The sequence below is a fragment of the Mesoplodon densirostris genome, chromosome 5 (genome assembly GCF_025265405.1).
Source record: "Mesoplodon densirostris isolate mMesDen1 chromosome 5, mMesDen1 primary haplotype, whole genome shotgun sequence".
NCBI classification, from domain to species: domain Eukaryota; kingdom Metazoa; phylum Chordata; class Mammalia; order Artiodactyla; family Ziphiidae; genus Mesoplodon; species Mesoplodon densirostris.
Window position 1 is genome coordinate 95,257,615 of NC_082665.1, and position 16,506 is coordinate 95,274,120.

The following is a 16,506-nucleotide window of genomic DNA, read 5'->3' on the forward strand; positions in this document are numbered from 1 at the left end:
TTCCAATAACGGTGTTCCAGTTGGGGGTACAAGGACAGCGCGACCATGCTCTGGCTGCCCACCTGTCCTTGAAGCCACCAAGACACTGAGAGAGCTCAGGGACCTCTAATGTCATCCAGTTAGCACCAGGAGATAGGGCAACACAAACACCAGGGGCTGTGTCACCACCCTCAAGGAATCAGGGACTCGGTGGTGGGGCAGGACATCAGAAAGGAATATATGAGCATCATAAATGTAGTTTTTTACCTTAGAAATGGGTTCTCAGCTAAAACCTTGATTTTGTCCGTTATTTAGAATTTTAAATGTAACCCTATCCTATCTCCCAAATTGAGCCCACAAAAGCCTGAAATTACAGTTTAGTAGAACATACAGCACTCACCCGTAATTGGGGCTTGGAACTCTAAGATTATATGACTCAGAAGAAAGAAGGAGGAAGGAAGGAAAGGCCAGGGTGAAGAGTTTCTTTATTAAGTAACTAATATATACTGAGTCCTCGATGTTAATGCATTTATTATTAACAATAATAATGCAACAGCTACTGTTTACTGACTGCTTCCTGTAACACCGGTGCCATTTTTTGTAAGTGATTTACATATATTCTCCCAGTTCCTTATCACACCCATCCATTCTTGGAATTAGAAACTAAGCATTGATATTAAGCAACTTACACCAGACCACTCGTGACAGACAGCCGGGAGGGGCTTCAGTGTAGCTCTGGTGACCTGGCTGCCTTTGCTGGGGGCAGGTCACCACATTCTATGGGGCCCTGGCTCTTTCCTGGGAAGAGCCAGGCCCAGGTGTGTTTGTGCTTGGGAGACATGGTCTTACTACCTTAGTGCTGTGAGGGACTCCACAGTAGCACCCCCTTCTGGCAGCTCTGACCCTACAAAGTACTCTTTTCTCCCGAGTTCTTTACTCTTCTTCCCATTGTCCAAAGCCTGCTTTCTCAGTAAAGCAGATCACAGCATGCTTTTAGGAGGAAAGCAAATGATGAAACTTCTTTTTGCTAATATGCTAAGGGCTAATTGCCCCTGGTAATCTATCCAGGAGATCCGGTTTTTCTCATTTTTAAAAAAAGGGCAACCTTAATGCCGCAGAAGGCTTTCTAATCTTAAACTCTTAAAACAACAACAAAAACTGTATGGGGGAAGTTACAAAAATATGGACTTTAGAGTCCTGAACCTAGGTGGGTCAGCTTTATCTTATCAGACCCCAAGCAGTGCCTCTGTTTCTCCCCTGTCTTTTTTCTCCTCCACCCTTGAACTTAACATGCCTCTTAAAAGTTTTATCCCCAGAGGAGGAAGTAAGGCACCATGTGGGTGTAAAGGTAGAGGTGGTGGGGAAGGCAGGCTTGGCTGTTTGTGGGGTATGATTTATTAATAGTGGGGCTCTCTCTACTAGTTGACTTGTATTAAAATTGGTTTTGTGATAATGTTTGAAGAAGCAAATGCAGGAGGTGTCCAGGGTTATCCCCCTGCAGGGAGAGTACAGTACTAGCGTGGACATTGTATCTGAACCAAGTGGAGAGCTCATAACTTTTGACTGTGAACAACTTTCTCTAATCTCATTTTATTTATTTATTTTTTTAGGCACCAATTGACAACGGTTCAAAAATCACCAACTACCTTTTAGAATGGGATGAGGTAATAATATTTTTATGTTCATCCATCTAAAACACCTTTTAAAAATGAAATTGCTGAACAAATGCCATTTTATTCTTTTTTTGAAGATATGCTAAACACATGGAAAAAATAATGTAAGTAGAGAAAAATTGAAACCAATAGTGATTGACTGTGGAAAATGAAGATGAACTGAAGTGTAGTGAATTGTACATTAAAATATATTTACTTGACTTATTTGCAAGAAATGCTACTGAAAGAAAAGATAGGATCTTACCTATTTTGGAGACCCTAGTTTCTGACCAAGAATTGACTTCTTTGTTATCTTGACTGCCCAGGGCCAGCCTGCATAGATGGTTTCCATAAGGTAAACCACACTGCAGCCTGGGAAACCTAGTTTGTTTCTCTGTGGGAGCAGGGCAGGGGAGACGACAGCACCTGGAGGTCTCACCCACCTGCGAGCACCCTACTGGTTAGCCCATACTAGAAGGGGGTGCCCCCTTTGCTGTTTCTGTCACCAGAGGCCTTGGATGGTATCCGTGGTGAAGTCTTCTTACACTCTAGGCCACTCTCTGCTGAATGGTGACCCAGTGCTTTCCTGGCCTCACTAACACTGCACAGAATCTCAGGCAGGAACACGGGATGCAGAAATCTTCTGTTACTAAAAAGCAATGATACTATTCTTGTATATCTTAATTCCGTTCATTCATTTACCTGTGTTTTATTCTCTTTCTGTGATCAAGCAAACAGACTAAGGATTTTAAGAATAGGAAATGTTGACTTTGAAGAGTAATGCAAGTTAACTAGTCTTTGTGACTTAAATTTAGGGGCACTGAAAGATTCAGAACCCAGGCTTAGGCATAAAGCCACTTGTCAAGTGTGGGAAAAATATTTTAACCAAATGTAAAATGAAAACGGATGAAATTCTCATGACGAAATTTTGATGTGGAAAGGGGGCTCTTTATCACTTTTTGCAGAAGCATATTTTCCCATCTGGGTTGCATCTGAACAGCTAGAGTTCCAAGTTACCAAAGACAATGATCTATTGTTCTTAGGATCCTTGTGAGTAGTTCCTATGTACAGATTGGTGAAATCTCAGACTTAACCAGTATATTTTACAGATTAGGTGGATTTCATTTTAAGGCGGCTTGATTGGAAAGTGAAACCACCCCCTATGGCCCTTGTTTTATATCGAGATAGAGTTTACCCAGTAAAGAGGAGCTTTTATCCTCTCCATATCTTCTCAGAGCACTGGTGAGTGAGTGAGTGAGTGAGTGAGTGAGTGAGTGTGTGTGTGTGTGTGTGTGTGTGTGTGTTTGTATGTGTGTCCTGTGTTTTTTGCTGCTTCTCTGTCTTGGACCATGGCTTCATAAGTTAAGTAAGGTCAGTGGGAAACCTCAAGAAAAACCCAGGTGCTGCAGGAAATGGTAATGGTGACTCAGTTGTTGGCCACCTTACCTTTGCATTTGACTTGAAAGTGTCCTGGCGTGATGCTGGGAGGAAACCTGCTACAGCCTCACACGAAATGGAGAAGCTCTGTCTGATGATCGTTTGTACTCAGTAGGACCCACTATGAACGAGTGACCGCAGAATGTGAAGTTGTTTATTTGGGGCCTTCTCCTGCCTTTCCCGTCCTTGCTCTCCTTCCATCTTGCCCTCACTTCCATCCTAATTCTTCTATCTTCCCCTTTCCTCTTTATATTCCCTCCCACCTTTGAATGCCTGCTGGTGTCAGCTCTGGTGAGCTTTCCTGGAAATTCCAGGGTAATTGACTATAGGCCTTTTGCCAACACAGGAATCCTTTTATGTCCTGCGGCTTAATATTCTTCAAGGAGGAAAATCAAATGTACAAACAGAGAACAACACCCGACCTGCAGGAAGTGAGAGCACGTGAGGCTCTGGCCCTCCAAAACCTTCCGCTGGTGGTGTCTGAGCCAGGTGCACCTGGTACAAGTCTCTTTCCAGACCGTGCCCTGGTGGAGTATGGTGGGGCGGGAGAACAGGAGGGGTGTTCAGCTGGAGTTCCTCTCCACAGCCAGAGCTCGCCTCTCCCAGCCATGGCCTCTATGGCACCCAGGGGGCTGTAGAAACAAGCTTAAAGGGCAGAAAGGTGGGTGGGTGCACAAAGGAGCAGATCCCCGCCTGAGAGGGAAGCAGGTATTGTTCAGTCTCGAAGAAGCTTTTGTTCAGGAGTCTCACCGCGCCCCATTCCTGCTGTGGCTCCTGGTCTGAGAATCACAGCTTGGGGTGAGGTGACCCCATCTACATACATGCCACCACGAATGTCTCATCCCATATTTTTATTATATCAGCCCTGGCTAGAGTTCCCAGAATTTATTCTTTTGCTCAATTTTGTTTTAAACATTTATTATTATTATTTTTTTGGCTGCGTCAGGTCTTAGTTGTGGTACGCGGGATCTTCATTGGGCACGCAGGCTCTTTGTTGTGGCACACAGGCTTCTCTTTAGTTGTAGCGTGCAGGTTTGCTTTCTGTAGTTGAGGCGCAGGCTCCGTAGTTGTGGCGCGCGGTCTTAGTCACCCTGTGGCATGCGGGATCTTAGTTCCCCGACCAGGGATCGAACCTGCGTCCCCTTCATTGAAAGGCAGGTTCTTTACCACTGGACCACCAGGACAGTCCCTCTTTTGCTCAAATTTTTAATCACCATTCCAATAAAATAATTAGTGTAAAATTCTGAAGGTGTTAGTAAACTAGGAGCACAGGGCCTCAAGTCCTACTGTCAAGTTTCTAGAAAAAGAACTTCGTGAATGAAAGAGCAGAAGCAGAGAGGCCAGTGAGTACCTGGCCTTTATTTCTCCTACGACTGGGGATGCTGTGCTGAGTTGACCTTCAGAAAAGCCACCTTTAAATCAAGAGCTAAGCGCCTGCTGGTCTCTGAAGGCAGGTGTGGCCCTAATGGGGAACAGAAAGCAGAACTGTGAGGCACAGCGGGGGGGGGAAGCTGATATACCCTCTCTCCTAAATTCATTGTCAGTATGTCACAGCACTGTCCACAGACTTCACTTGGGAATTACTCACTAATAGTTCTTCAGGGGGGCTGGATGCCTACTTTTCTCCATGAGTAATTGTGCCTAGCCACTCCCTTCACTTTTCCATCACTGCAGTAAGTAACTGTGACTACGAGATGGTAATGAGCAACTAAAAATGGAACACACAGGTGTCACTGGCTTTTCAGCTATAGCCATCAGTTTCAGTTTTCTCCTGAAACAGATCAATTTTCATAACTTGGAAAGGTGTGGCCTTTCCTGGCCACGTCCCTTTGTTGGGGTGACTCAGATAAGTGGTAGTGTGAGTTCTACTCTTAGATATTGTTTTAACGCGTGCTCTACAGAAATGCTAACTGGTGCTATTAGCAGCTAGTTCCTCAGCACAAACGCAGGTCTCCTAAGATCTCACTGTGAACACATGGCGTGGATTCATGCTTACGTGTTCAGTGACATGGTGTTCACCCAAAGAGAACTGGATTGTTTCTGCTTTGTCTCTAACTAGTCAAACAAATCATTTAACCCCCAAGTCTCAGCTTCTCCACTTGAAAAATAGCGTCTGTTATCTCACAGGTAGGTTAAAATTGAATGAGATAACTTGGACAATGACAGATTCTGTGTAATGAGTATTTCAGACCACCTAAGCACATTGATGTTAAGATGGGGGATAGGAAAAGTCAACAATTACAGAAGGAGTGTATGAAAGGAATATGACATTTTTCTGTCAGGAACTTATGCAGGAGCCCTGAAGTTAATAGCTCTGGTTTGAACTAAATAAAGATGGATGTTAGTGCTATATATAGATGCTAATTTGCCATTAGCTTTGCTTCCAGACATGACATTTTGGGAATATACGAAAGAACCAGAAAAATAGCTTTGTGGGAATGTGACTAGTGGAGTTCCTGAGACTCTCCCTCACATGTGACTCAGCTAGCCCAAAAAGGAATGTCACATTTGGCTTTCCTGGTGACTAATGAGTGAACACAACTGTAGAACACAGCAGACCGAGAATGACATAAATACTGCAGAAATCAAGGGGAGTATACTCTGAACTCGAACAGAAAAGGCCGGCAGCAGGTAGAGCCCAGAAGCCCATGGGGAACCATTAGGCAGCCTGGCCCGGGCTCAGCAGCTCCACTGCAGAAACCTAGATTAGGCGGCAGACCCCAGACTGTCACTTTATGGGCATCTAGTTCCGGAGCAGCCAACCTATAGCTCATAAAGAGAAAGAGCTGGCTCCGTAGGAGGTGCTTGGTTCCTGCTTTATTAATCAGATTCCTGTTTAACTTAGGTGTTAGTTATATTGATAATCTTTCAAAAGGCTTCTTGGACGAGTGAATTTGCACGGAGCTTTTCTGGTTAGACAGCCCTTCTTGGAAGAACCGTAGCATTGGCAAGCAGAGCGACTTACTGGCCTCACAGAGCGGACAAGGAGAGCCTCGCCGAGAGTGCAGCTGACGCTGTCTCTGAGGAGCCCTGCTGCCTGAGGCTGCATAGCCTGTTGTTCAGTGGAGAAGACTGGGAAGGCCAGTGCCTACTCCCCAGCCCATCGCCGATGCCTGGCTGAAAGTCAGGGGAAGGTGCCACTTGCCCAGGCCCACGAGCTCTTTGCCCATTCTCGGGGAGTGCCCTCTTGGAGATGGGAGAGTGGGGTCCCAGGTTCGTTTGTCATTTGTCCATCAAAAACCATATTTTATGTAAGGGCCAAATCAGTGACCTGGCAGAATGACAGTGTTTTGCCACATCCCAGATCTTGACCACCTCCACGTCAAAGGGTGGTTTCTGAGGTCCCAGGGAACAGCTTCCTCCACTATAGCCCCTATGGAAGGAAACTAGGCAAGGAAGGATTTAATAACTCAGAGAAGTCCATAGGTATCAAAGACAGAGCTGAGTTAAAAGGAGCCCTCTCTTTTAGGGACCCCAGACATCTGCACACCGGAAGCAGATTCTCCATGCTCTTTACCATTTGTCACGTGTACAGGAGGGGGTTATCATGTATTAGGGCAGCAGACTTTGTGGGGAGCTTCCAGCTGAGGCTATATTACGTATGCGCATCTTGGTCCTTGGCGCCTAATTTATCAACTCATTTGTCCTGCTTGTTGGTTGCCAGCTAGAGGATGGCCGCCTTGGGCCTTGGCTAGGTGGGTGAACTGAGCCTATCCGTCCCTTGGTTCATCCCTTGTAGAGGGAGTCTGCTCTAAAATCACCCCCTTCCCTTCACCGGGATAGTCTCAATACATTGATCCTATCAGAGCACTCGACATCAGGTGAGCCTCCGTATTTGGAGAGATATATAAGAACATTGTGTTTGTTTGTTTTAAACCAGAGGAACATCCTTGGCTATTTCAGATAGCCAAGCCTCTCCCACTAATATAAAAAACTAGTGTGCCAGGGGATAAAATGCATGCAGTATTTATTTAGTAATATGCAGCCACAAACTACGCTACCCCCTTTTCTTACCTTTGAAAATTCCTCTGTGCCAGAGTGGTCAGTTAAATGAAAGAGGCATCACTGAGGGGAGAGTGAGGTTTGGTGCAAAGAACTTTGGAATCCACCCAGATGTGGGGTGTCCCCACCTCCCTGTTATGAACCCCTTCTTATATATGGCTATGCTGAACCCATACATGCCTTTATATCTCAAGCCAACATTTATATTTGATGTTACCTAGGGTCGGCCAATGCTGGTACAACTTCTAAATATAGATGTACTAGCAGACTAAACCTTCGAACCTGGTAGTAGTTCAGTTGGCCAGTGCAGCCTTATTTTTTATTTGATTTATCATTGATGTTTCTGACAGGTTGAACTATGCCGTTACAGGGAGTGCCCAGCCCAGAATCACTCAGCCCATGTCTGGATCCAGCAGCCATGGGCCATGAGCACAGGACACCTGACAGCCAAATGCATGTTATTTATTTAGCAGGCAGTTATCAAACATGGTAAGAGCAGCTTGGGAAGGCAACAGGCATGGCTGTGAAAGAACCTGTAAGAGAAGGAGGTCAGTAGATCAAGAAAACATCAGGAAGAGTACAAGCCACATGACCACAGGGCACCCTGGTGTTGGCCATTCTCATTTTCTTGTGCCAGAAAGAGGAGCCGGAAGGATCTCTTCCAATCTATTAATCTGAAGGCAATTGAAAATATCAGCCAACTTCATCTCGTAGTACCAATGCTGGACCTACCAGCTTCCAAGATTGTTAGTGCAGTCCAGGGGAATTGGAAATGTCAGCCAGAGAAACCACAGCAACCTCAGTCTACAGAACTACTCCTGGCAAGAAAATCCTGTGGCCTGAATTAGTTGGAGTATGCGTGAGTTGTATGTATAGAATTGGCCATAGATGTGTTAAGTTCCTTAGCAGGAAACAAACCCATTTTAAGGGTTCATCTTCCTAAGTGGTGAGGACAGTGTTATGAAGATACTAAGTTTATAAAGAAGGAAAACAGATTTGAAAAAAATATTTTTCTTTGTTTTCAGTTACATAGTTTACAAATTAACAACTACTTTTAAACATTTTAACTTTAAAAATTAGTTGGCATGTTATGAAATAAATACTTTTTATATACTTAGATTCCATTTTTCAAATAGGCAGACCTATCTGTAAATTGATTTATCCACTAGAACTTTATTCCATTATGTGTCATAAACAGATACCAAACAGAGGTAGAAACACAATTATATGCGACAGTCCTTTGAAAGGTTATTTAATTTGCTCACTCCTGAGGCTTTAGGCTATGTGGTACCTGAACTGCCCAAAGACTTTTGCATGTCTGTATTTAAAAATATTCCCAGGGTTCTCTACAACTTTGGGGATAGCATTATTAAAAATTTTAATTCTCTAAAATGTCACTCTGTAAAATGAAGTAACTGCATTGCCATTGATTAACAATTTTGGTTGATCTTATAGGAATCTTGTTACATTTTTAGCTTCTACAGAAATAATTTTTAAGATCTATTCAGAGAGGCCTCACTTTGTTGGACACTTTGAGGGAAAAAAGCATGTGCTAAGTGCATGTAGAAAATAGAAACCTTTATCCCGGCATACTTTAAACATTGGTTTTGAGTACGAGCAAGCACACTTCTGCTCCCTTACCTCCTGGCTATTTATAGTACAGGAGGAATTTATAAAAGTTTACTGAAAAACTTCATATTATAAACATCTGTGGACATCAAAATAGATGACTGTAACATTGCATAACAAATTACCTCAAAACTTAATGCCTTAAAACAGTCACTTTCTTATCTCATGGATTCTGGGCTGGGAATTTGGACAGGGCACTGGAGGAGTAGCTAGCCTGTGTTCCACAATTTCTGGCAGTTCAGCTGGGAGGGCTCATTGGCTGGGAGCTGGAACCTTCTGGTGGGGTCCTCACTCACAAATCTAGTGGTCACTGCTGGCTGCGGTGGGACCTCGTCTCAGGCTCCCTCAGAGCATGGCAGCCTTAGGGGAGTCAGAATTGCAAAAGTGAGCATTCCAGGGAAAAGACAGAAACTTCGTCATCTTTTCGACCTCACCTTGGTAGTCACACAACTTCATTTCCACTCCATCTGTCAGTTACAAGAGTGTCACGAGCCCGTGCACATTCAAGGGAAAGGGTCATAGGCTTTCCTCCTCACTGGATGGAGAATCAAAGAATGTTTGGACATGTTTAAAATTGTCACCGTGTGACATAAAAGGTTCTCTTGACTCTCCTAGTCCATTCATCTTTTCCCCTTTATCTTTGTGTAGCACATACAGTGTTTTAGGTACTATGCCCTAAGACTTATATGCAAGGGCATGGACTTTGAAAGTACAGCGTAACTCTTTTCCTACCCCTGCTCTCCTCTGAGTGTTCTGGGAAGAGGGGAAAGAAGACAGATGTGCCCCAGAGATGCAGTGGTAGGATGGGACTCAGACCCTGTGGCCAGCGCGGCTCGCTAGCCAACGGGGTGTGACTCAGCGGTGCACAAACCCGGCCCTTCTCACTAAACAGATGGGAGAGATTACTGCCTGTTCCCTCAGTGATAAGGAAAGGGAACCCATGAGAAAAACTGCTTTCCTGCCAATTAATGTCTCTGCCTCATTGTTGTACTACATGTGTCCTCTTCCTTTGGGCGACTCACAGGAGGTCAGCAAAGTGCTCCCTCCCCCCTTTTTTGAGGGGATAATATATTTATAATCTTATTTAAGGGCTAATTTAAAATTTTAAACTAGATTAGAAAGAAAAATACTCAAGTAGGTAGTAAAAGGGCAGAAGATAAAATGAGAAAATAGAGAATATATTCCTTAAAGTATTTTAAACCTTTTATTTATCATTTATCCCCAAATTTCATTTTAAAGAGTGAAATAATGTTTGAGAAGATCTTTGTCCCTGAAGTTTATATTAACTCATCTTGAAAAATGTTTCCAAGGGTGAGTCACTGTCTGCTGTGTAGCCACATGGGTTACATTTTACACACTCCCCCATGCTTCCTTCTCTCACCCCTGCCTTTCTAAGGTTGGGTCCTTTCACAGTCTGGCAAAAAGTTGACATTCTTCAGAGTGTAGCAGGAACTTTGTAGGACCTAAAAGAACATCCGGACTCTGATTATTATTAGGAGTGGTAACCAAATGTATGACCCTTCTGCAAAGGGAGTGAGGATGAGGATGGAGCAGGGACAGATGTGGGTGGAGTATGTAGCATTCTGACTGTGGTAAGGCTGCGACTCGCCCCCGAAGGTGGTGCCCCCGCTTCACTGTGTGAATCTAGGACTGAAAAGAAGCACTTGTTCACCAAGGATCAGATAAATGAGACATGCAGACTAGGCCCGGTGAACTCTGTGGTAAATAGAGTTGCAGTGGCATCAGGGAGCGGGCTGCCTGGAGGGATGGAGATTAAGCTGACCCAGTGGGGTCTAGGATGTAGACAATATGCAGTGTATTTTTGTTCAATGGTAAGAGAGGTGATAGAGGCAAAGCAGGGGACCTCAGGACTGGGGCAGGACTAATCTGATATATGCTCTGTACATGATTCAGCTGCTGGCAAATTGAGCACTTTTAACCAGAATCGAAGGACAAGCACCCTGGAGCCTGGGCGGAAAACAGTTCCATTTGTCTCAGCGCCCAGGGTGGTGAATGTGTGCTCTCAGGCTAGGTCTAGGTGCAGGATGATGGCAGATTAGCGAGAACCGTGAATTCATCTGAGCGAGAAGAGGAGCTCAGCTGAAAAAGGAGGCAGCTGGGTTTGTAAAGCCTCACTCCCTGCCAAAGTGAGCACCTTGAGCTCTGTTAACACGCAGTTGGTTTGTATTCCAAGATTTCTTCACATTCTAGTAAAGATTAATCTTGTCCTTGAATGAACCCAGTGTGTGTGGTAGAAAAAATCATTTGGGCATGCCCAAGACTATGAAATGGAAACAAGTGGGGGAACCCTGAAAATCTGCCCTTTTGGGCTTGTGGACACTGGCAGTAGCAAGTTAGTCCAGAACACGCTGGGACTTTATGTCCAATGAGGTCAGTAGTCCAGTGGCTAGGTCTGCTCCAGGATGATCAAGGGTGTGGGCCTCCAGCCTCCTCTCACCTCTTTCTCTAGTTGGGGTGAAGTTTTTGTTGCTTCCCCGGGAGAACAGGAATTCAAGTGCTCATCTTAGGGAGGTTCTGATCCTGATTGCTCCCATGCTGCACGTCCGTCATCCCCCAAGATGCAGAGTCAGGGTGCTACTGGGCATCCATACCTCAGATCTTGGAGACCAGCCAACTCCTAGACCTTTGGAACCCCCCTCTATGTAACACCCCACAAGTAGCCTAGCAGCAGTAGCTGACCAGGACAAGGCCTTGGCCACAGGTGTCCCTGCTGCCTGTGTTTGACCAGATTATTGACGACAGTAGCCCTACAAAGTGTCGAGAGATTATGCATTTCCATTAGGACCATGGTTTAGTAGGAGATTTTGCATGAAGCTAACTTTAAATTATTAAAAAGTAAGTTGTCCTTCCAAGTAAAGCGGTTATGTCTTGGTAATCCTGTGTACTTTAAATTAGATTTTATTAAAAGAGGGAACATGCCATAAATTATAATATCTCAAAATCATTTGGAGCCACTCTCCCTATCAAACATGGAAGTTGTGATTTACCATTTGTGAAACTTCAGACAGTAGTGGCTTGGACATATTTAATTTCTGATAAATAAAGATAAACATTCACATTATCACTCCTGTCCGTTTCTCTCAATCTTTTAGCCTTCTAAAGCATTATCTTTTTTTTTTAACCCTATCCATTTCTGTCAACAAGAAGAGCTGTGTAATATTTTATTTATAAATGCTATCTGCAACCTGGGATCACTCCTGGTTTACAAACAGATTCTTCACATCGCCTGTACCTTTGAACGTGTACTTACTCTAAGGCCTAAGACTAAAGCCATTTGAGAGCCTGGCCTGGGCTTTCACGGGCGAGCAGGGGGACGCGGGAGCCATCCCACACTGGTGTTCGCCATCTTCACCTGCTAACCTCTCAGCCGTAGATTACCTCTGCACTGCAGTGACTCTTCTGAATATTAATTTCTTTCTTCTCAGATATCCCTTTTATATTAAACTCCATGTCATCCACGAGTATTTTCTTTTATTCAGAAGCTTCTCATGTCCGAAATATTTTGTTAACCTACTCCCACCCCCCCTTTTTTTGTTTTATACTCAGTGACTTCTAAAAATTCACCAATAAGCTTTACTTTTTTAACTCTGTGAAATAGTTGTACTCTTACCCCCTTCAGATTCTACAAATACTGTTTCTAAAACTTGATTCTGAAGTTCCAACAACTCTGGGTCATTCTCTGTGTTCCTGAGGTCCATGCACATAGTTGTATATCTTGGAAGGTATTAAGATGGAAAATTTGGCATGATTTATCTAAGCAGGTTGGAGTTCATTTAGTAATGGTTCTTGATACTGAAGTAGAAAAAAAAATTTTTTAATGTTAGCAATAGAGGAAAACACCTTGAAGGTCACAGAATGCCTCTGTCCCCATTCTTTAGTGAGCCCCAGTGCTCTGGCCTCTTAAAATAAAAGTCTAGTTTCCATCATTGATGCCTCCCCTCTCTTTTTTTCTCATTTAAACCACAGCCTGGTTTTCACCGAAGTAAAGCAGATCAACCTAGTAAGGAACAGACTGCTTTTATTTACTGGCTGTAGTTCTGAGCACGAGAAATGGGCAAAGGAGACCAAACAAAGAAATAGGAAAAATGAGGCATTGAAGGGGAGCCAACATTGGGTTTGGAAGGGATGAGGCTTCCGTGGCAGCAGGATGTGCCTTTCTTGCACTGTTTACTCTGAGCTCAGAAATAGAGGAGGAAAGAAGGTAGATCACTGCTACTGCCTGAAATGGATACAGAACATACCAGGGCGTGCGGCGCATAGAGTGTAATCAGACACTGGATGTAATTATGCAAACGTATGCGTAAACGGGTTTTCTGTGAATAAATTGTCTGCAGCAACCTTAACACTCAAGGTTAAAGTAAGCATAAGGGCATGATTTGCGAGTCACAGGGTGACTTTGCTCAAGTAGCCGCTGAAAGACATTATGTTTGACTGCCTCCCCACCCCACTCCCCATTTTCCGTAGTTGCACCTGAATGTACTTTGAATCCTTGATAAAATGAACTTTGGATCTTAAGGACTGTTAGGGCTTCTACTCCCTTCCTTGGAAAAAGGGTACCACCTTGCTTGTGAGGGGAGAGTTGGGAAGAGTTTGAGGATGAATGTGGCATGGTGGTTTTTAATCTGTTCAACCTACTGATACTTCAAGCTAGTTGTATATTTATTTTTAACTAGACTTCACCTGGAATGTTTCTTTCAGTAGAAAGCATTTGGAGACCTGCTTTAAGGAAGGAAATGCTTAAATTTGCTTAGGAGAAAAATGTGCTTTCTTTGTTTTTTATGTAATAAATTGAGAATTTCAAACATTCCTGAAAGTCCTGGGCCTGGCTGTCTGATTAAAATGCTAATTCATCCAGTGTTAGCATGTGGTTTTCTTTTGCATAAACATAGATAAAGTACTGTGGATTATGGGTATGATATGTTCTAGAAAACTGCCGATGTGAGTATTCCATGCCTCTGAGCATGGCACAGCATAGTTAAGTTATGTTTTTGTTTTTGTTTTCTTACTTGTATTAAGAGAACCCACTGGAGTGTTTTCTTTTTCCTTCGAGGAATTTGAAGCATCATGTAAGGCTAGGAAGGCATTAAAAATATGTTTCCAGCCTCATAAGAAACTTAAGAATGGCTGTAATACGTATAGATGAAGTGCTTGTCAGACATTCAGTTCAACTCTGCAAGCCTTGACAGAACTCCCAGATTGTCCAAAGCACTGCCTTGAGGAGACCAGATGTGGACAAGATGAGTCAAAGGCATGCGCCCAGTATTTAGGGATGAGTAGACAAACAGCTCACTGGCCAGAATGTACACGTGTGGGCTTGGGGGCTGCCACAAGGCGGGAGAGGAGAGAGAAGACCAGGGAGGACTTTCTGTGGCTTGCAGAGCTGTGTAGACTGGTCCTCAGGTGCTGGGCCATCTGGGGGTGGCTGTGCAGCTCCAGAGTTAGCAATCCTGTGAGGCTGCAGACTCACTCCTATGAGTCAGATCAGGCAGTTTGACCAAGTAAGGAAGAAGATCTGAGAAATTGTGATCCTTAACTTGAGCACTGCCTTGTGCCTGAAAGGGCCTTTTTTATTTTGTTGACAAAATACCACAAGGACCATGCATTATCCCTCTCAGTAACACAACTTTCTGTAGTGCCTTTGTGTTAGGGATGGCATTTCATTGTGGAGCACTTTCCTTCTCTTGGTTTTCTTCATCCAAACTAGGAAATTAAACAGTTGTTCAAAATACTCCTTCATTCTCTTATTATGTTTTTTTAAACTTCTTTGCATTGTTTCACTGTTTTAGGGGAAAAGAAACAGTGGTTTCAGACAGTGCTTCTTTGGGAGCCAAAAACACTGCAAATTGACAAAGCTGTGTCCGGCAATGGGGTACACATTCAGGCTGGCTGCTCGGAATGACATTGGCACCAGGTATGGCGTTTCCTGGTCCTCATGCCTTTAAGCGTCCGTGTGGTGTTTCTGAGTCTTCTGTCACGTTGCCAAAAGGCGCAAGGTCACCTGCTGCCTCCACACCGAACCAGTTAGAGATTTTCTGAAAGGGAATCCTAATCAGAGGCTAGAAAGCCCCTTCTGAGGTGATAAATGCCACTGTGTGGCCTCTTTGCAGCCTTGCAGGCTGTAATGCAAAGGCCCACTAGGGGTCTCTGAGAATTAGGAGGAAGGTAACTACAGATTTTGAAAGGAATCCTCTGGGGGCTTTATTTTTTTCAGATTGTGTGCCTTTTCCTTTCATCGCTTTAGCAAGCTACTCATTCAGTTGCCTTTTTTTCAATTATGTCTGAGTGTTTCCTGATACAAAGAAAGAGTTGCTGGGCCATCCACTGTTGTCAAGCCCAGGCAGATACTCACAGGAGTGGAGAAAATCTGGGCTGGGTAGGACACACGGCTTGCCTCCAAGCTGCTAGAGAAAGGCAAGAACAGGTTTATGGCGAAGCATCAATGGATTAAAGGTGCTTTGAAAAGACCGTATTTCAGTTGCACTTCTTGGGTAACTGTTGATTAAGGGAAAAATCTTTTTCTTTCATCACTGCTTGTTGAAAATCTTCTTAAAGGTTCAACACACCATTGGTCCCAACCTTTTTTCCAGCCTAAAGAACTTCTTAAGACCACAAGGTTTACAGCCCTCCTTCCCTACCCATGATAGCCATTGTATTTTTAGAGTGCCCTGGTTGAACGGTCATAATGATAAAGGCTTCTACAGTTCAAGAATTTGTAGATGAATTAGAAGCATCTACAAACTTTTGGAAAATAGCACCATATATATTTGTAAAACATTTATTTTATCAATAGACAGTTATTTGCTCTCACGTGGATTTGAAGGCTCCTTGGTAGCTGTGGCTCATAGCTTGTCACCATCACACTGTGCTGTGCTTTCTGCTGGGTGCTTTCGGGGGGAAATAAATTTTTAAATCTACTGTCCTGTAACATGGCATACTTTTCTAGTAGCGGACCTAAGCAGAGCAGTGCAGGGGGCGGTGGGGTGGATTGGGGCAAATTGAAGTTGTGGTAGGGCATATCACATAAAGGATCTTTGCCTTCCTTTGCTCAATGATCCTGTCAGGCCCCAGACTTTCCCACCCAAGCAAGTTGCGCAGCAGGTAGGCTTATCTCTGCTCTTTTGAAATGCCGAGAGTCCTCCCGTGCTCCTAAACGCGTCTCACCGGGTCTGTTTCTCTCCAGTGGGTATAGCCAAGAGGTGGTGTGCTACACATTAGGAAACATTCCTCAGATGCCCTCTGCACCAAGACTTGTTCGAGCTGGGGTCACATGGGTCACATTGCAGTGGAATAAACCAGAAGGCTGTTCACCTGAGGAAGTAGTCACCTACACCTTGGAAATCCAGGAGGATGAAAATGTAAGTCTGGCACATTTTATACCCTTGTGTGTGTTTGGTAAAGTCAGTTTTATCATAACTACAGGATGCACTGGTGAAATTAGATTCGCTGCCTAAATTTGAAACCAAGCTCTTAATTTCTACCACTGTAACCACTAGCAGAAACCTGGTCTTCCCACCGTCTTCCCCATCCAAGTAGATGGCATTGCCATGCTTTCATTTGGGGAAGCCAGAAACCCATGGGCTCTTCCTTGACTTCATATATAGTCAGTCAGCAAATCCTTTCAAATCTCCCTTCAAAAGTTATCCAGAAATCTGACCGTTTCTCAGCATCTGCACAGCTGCTACACTTTTTGAACCACCATCATCTCGCCCCTGGGTTATTGGAATGGCCTCTTAAGTATTTTCCCTACTTTAATCCTCACTACACTACAGTCTGTTCTCCACACGAA

At 44.0% G+C, this 16,506-nt stretch overlaps 1 protein-coding gene across 4 annotated transcripts in view; it reads left to right on the forward strand.

Moving 5' to 3' along the window:
- The window catches only part of FNDC3B (fibronectin type III domain containing 3B), a 353,074-nt gene that overhangs the window by 275,792 nt on the left and 60,776 nt on the right, over nt 1-16,506 (forward strand). For all 4 annotated transcript variants that reach the window (XM_060099137.1, XM_060099141.1, XM_060099138.1 and 1 more), the window contains exons 11-13: nt 1,590-1,643; nt 14,507-14,631; nt 15,901-16,075. In XM_060099137.1, the coding sequence (XP_059955120.1) occupies nt 1,590-1,643; nt 14,507-14,631; nt 15,901-16,075 (354 nt within the window). The remainder of the gene's footprint in view (nt 1-1,589; nt 1,644-14,506; nt 14,632-15,900; nt 16,076-16,506) is intronic.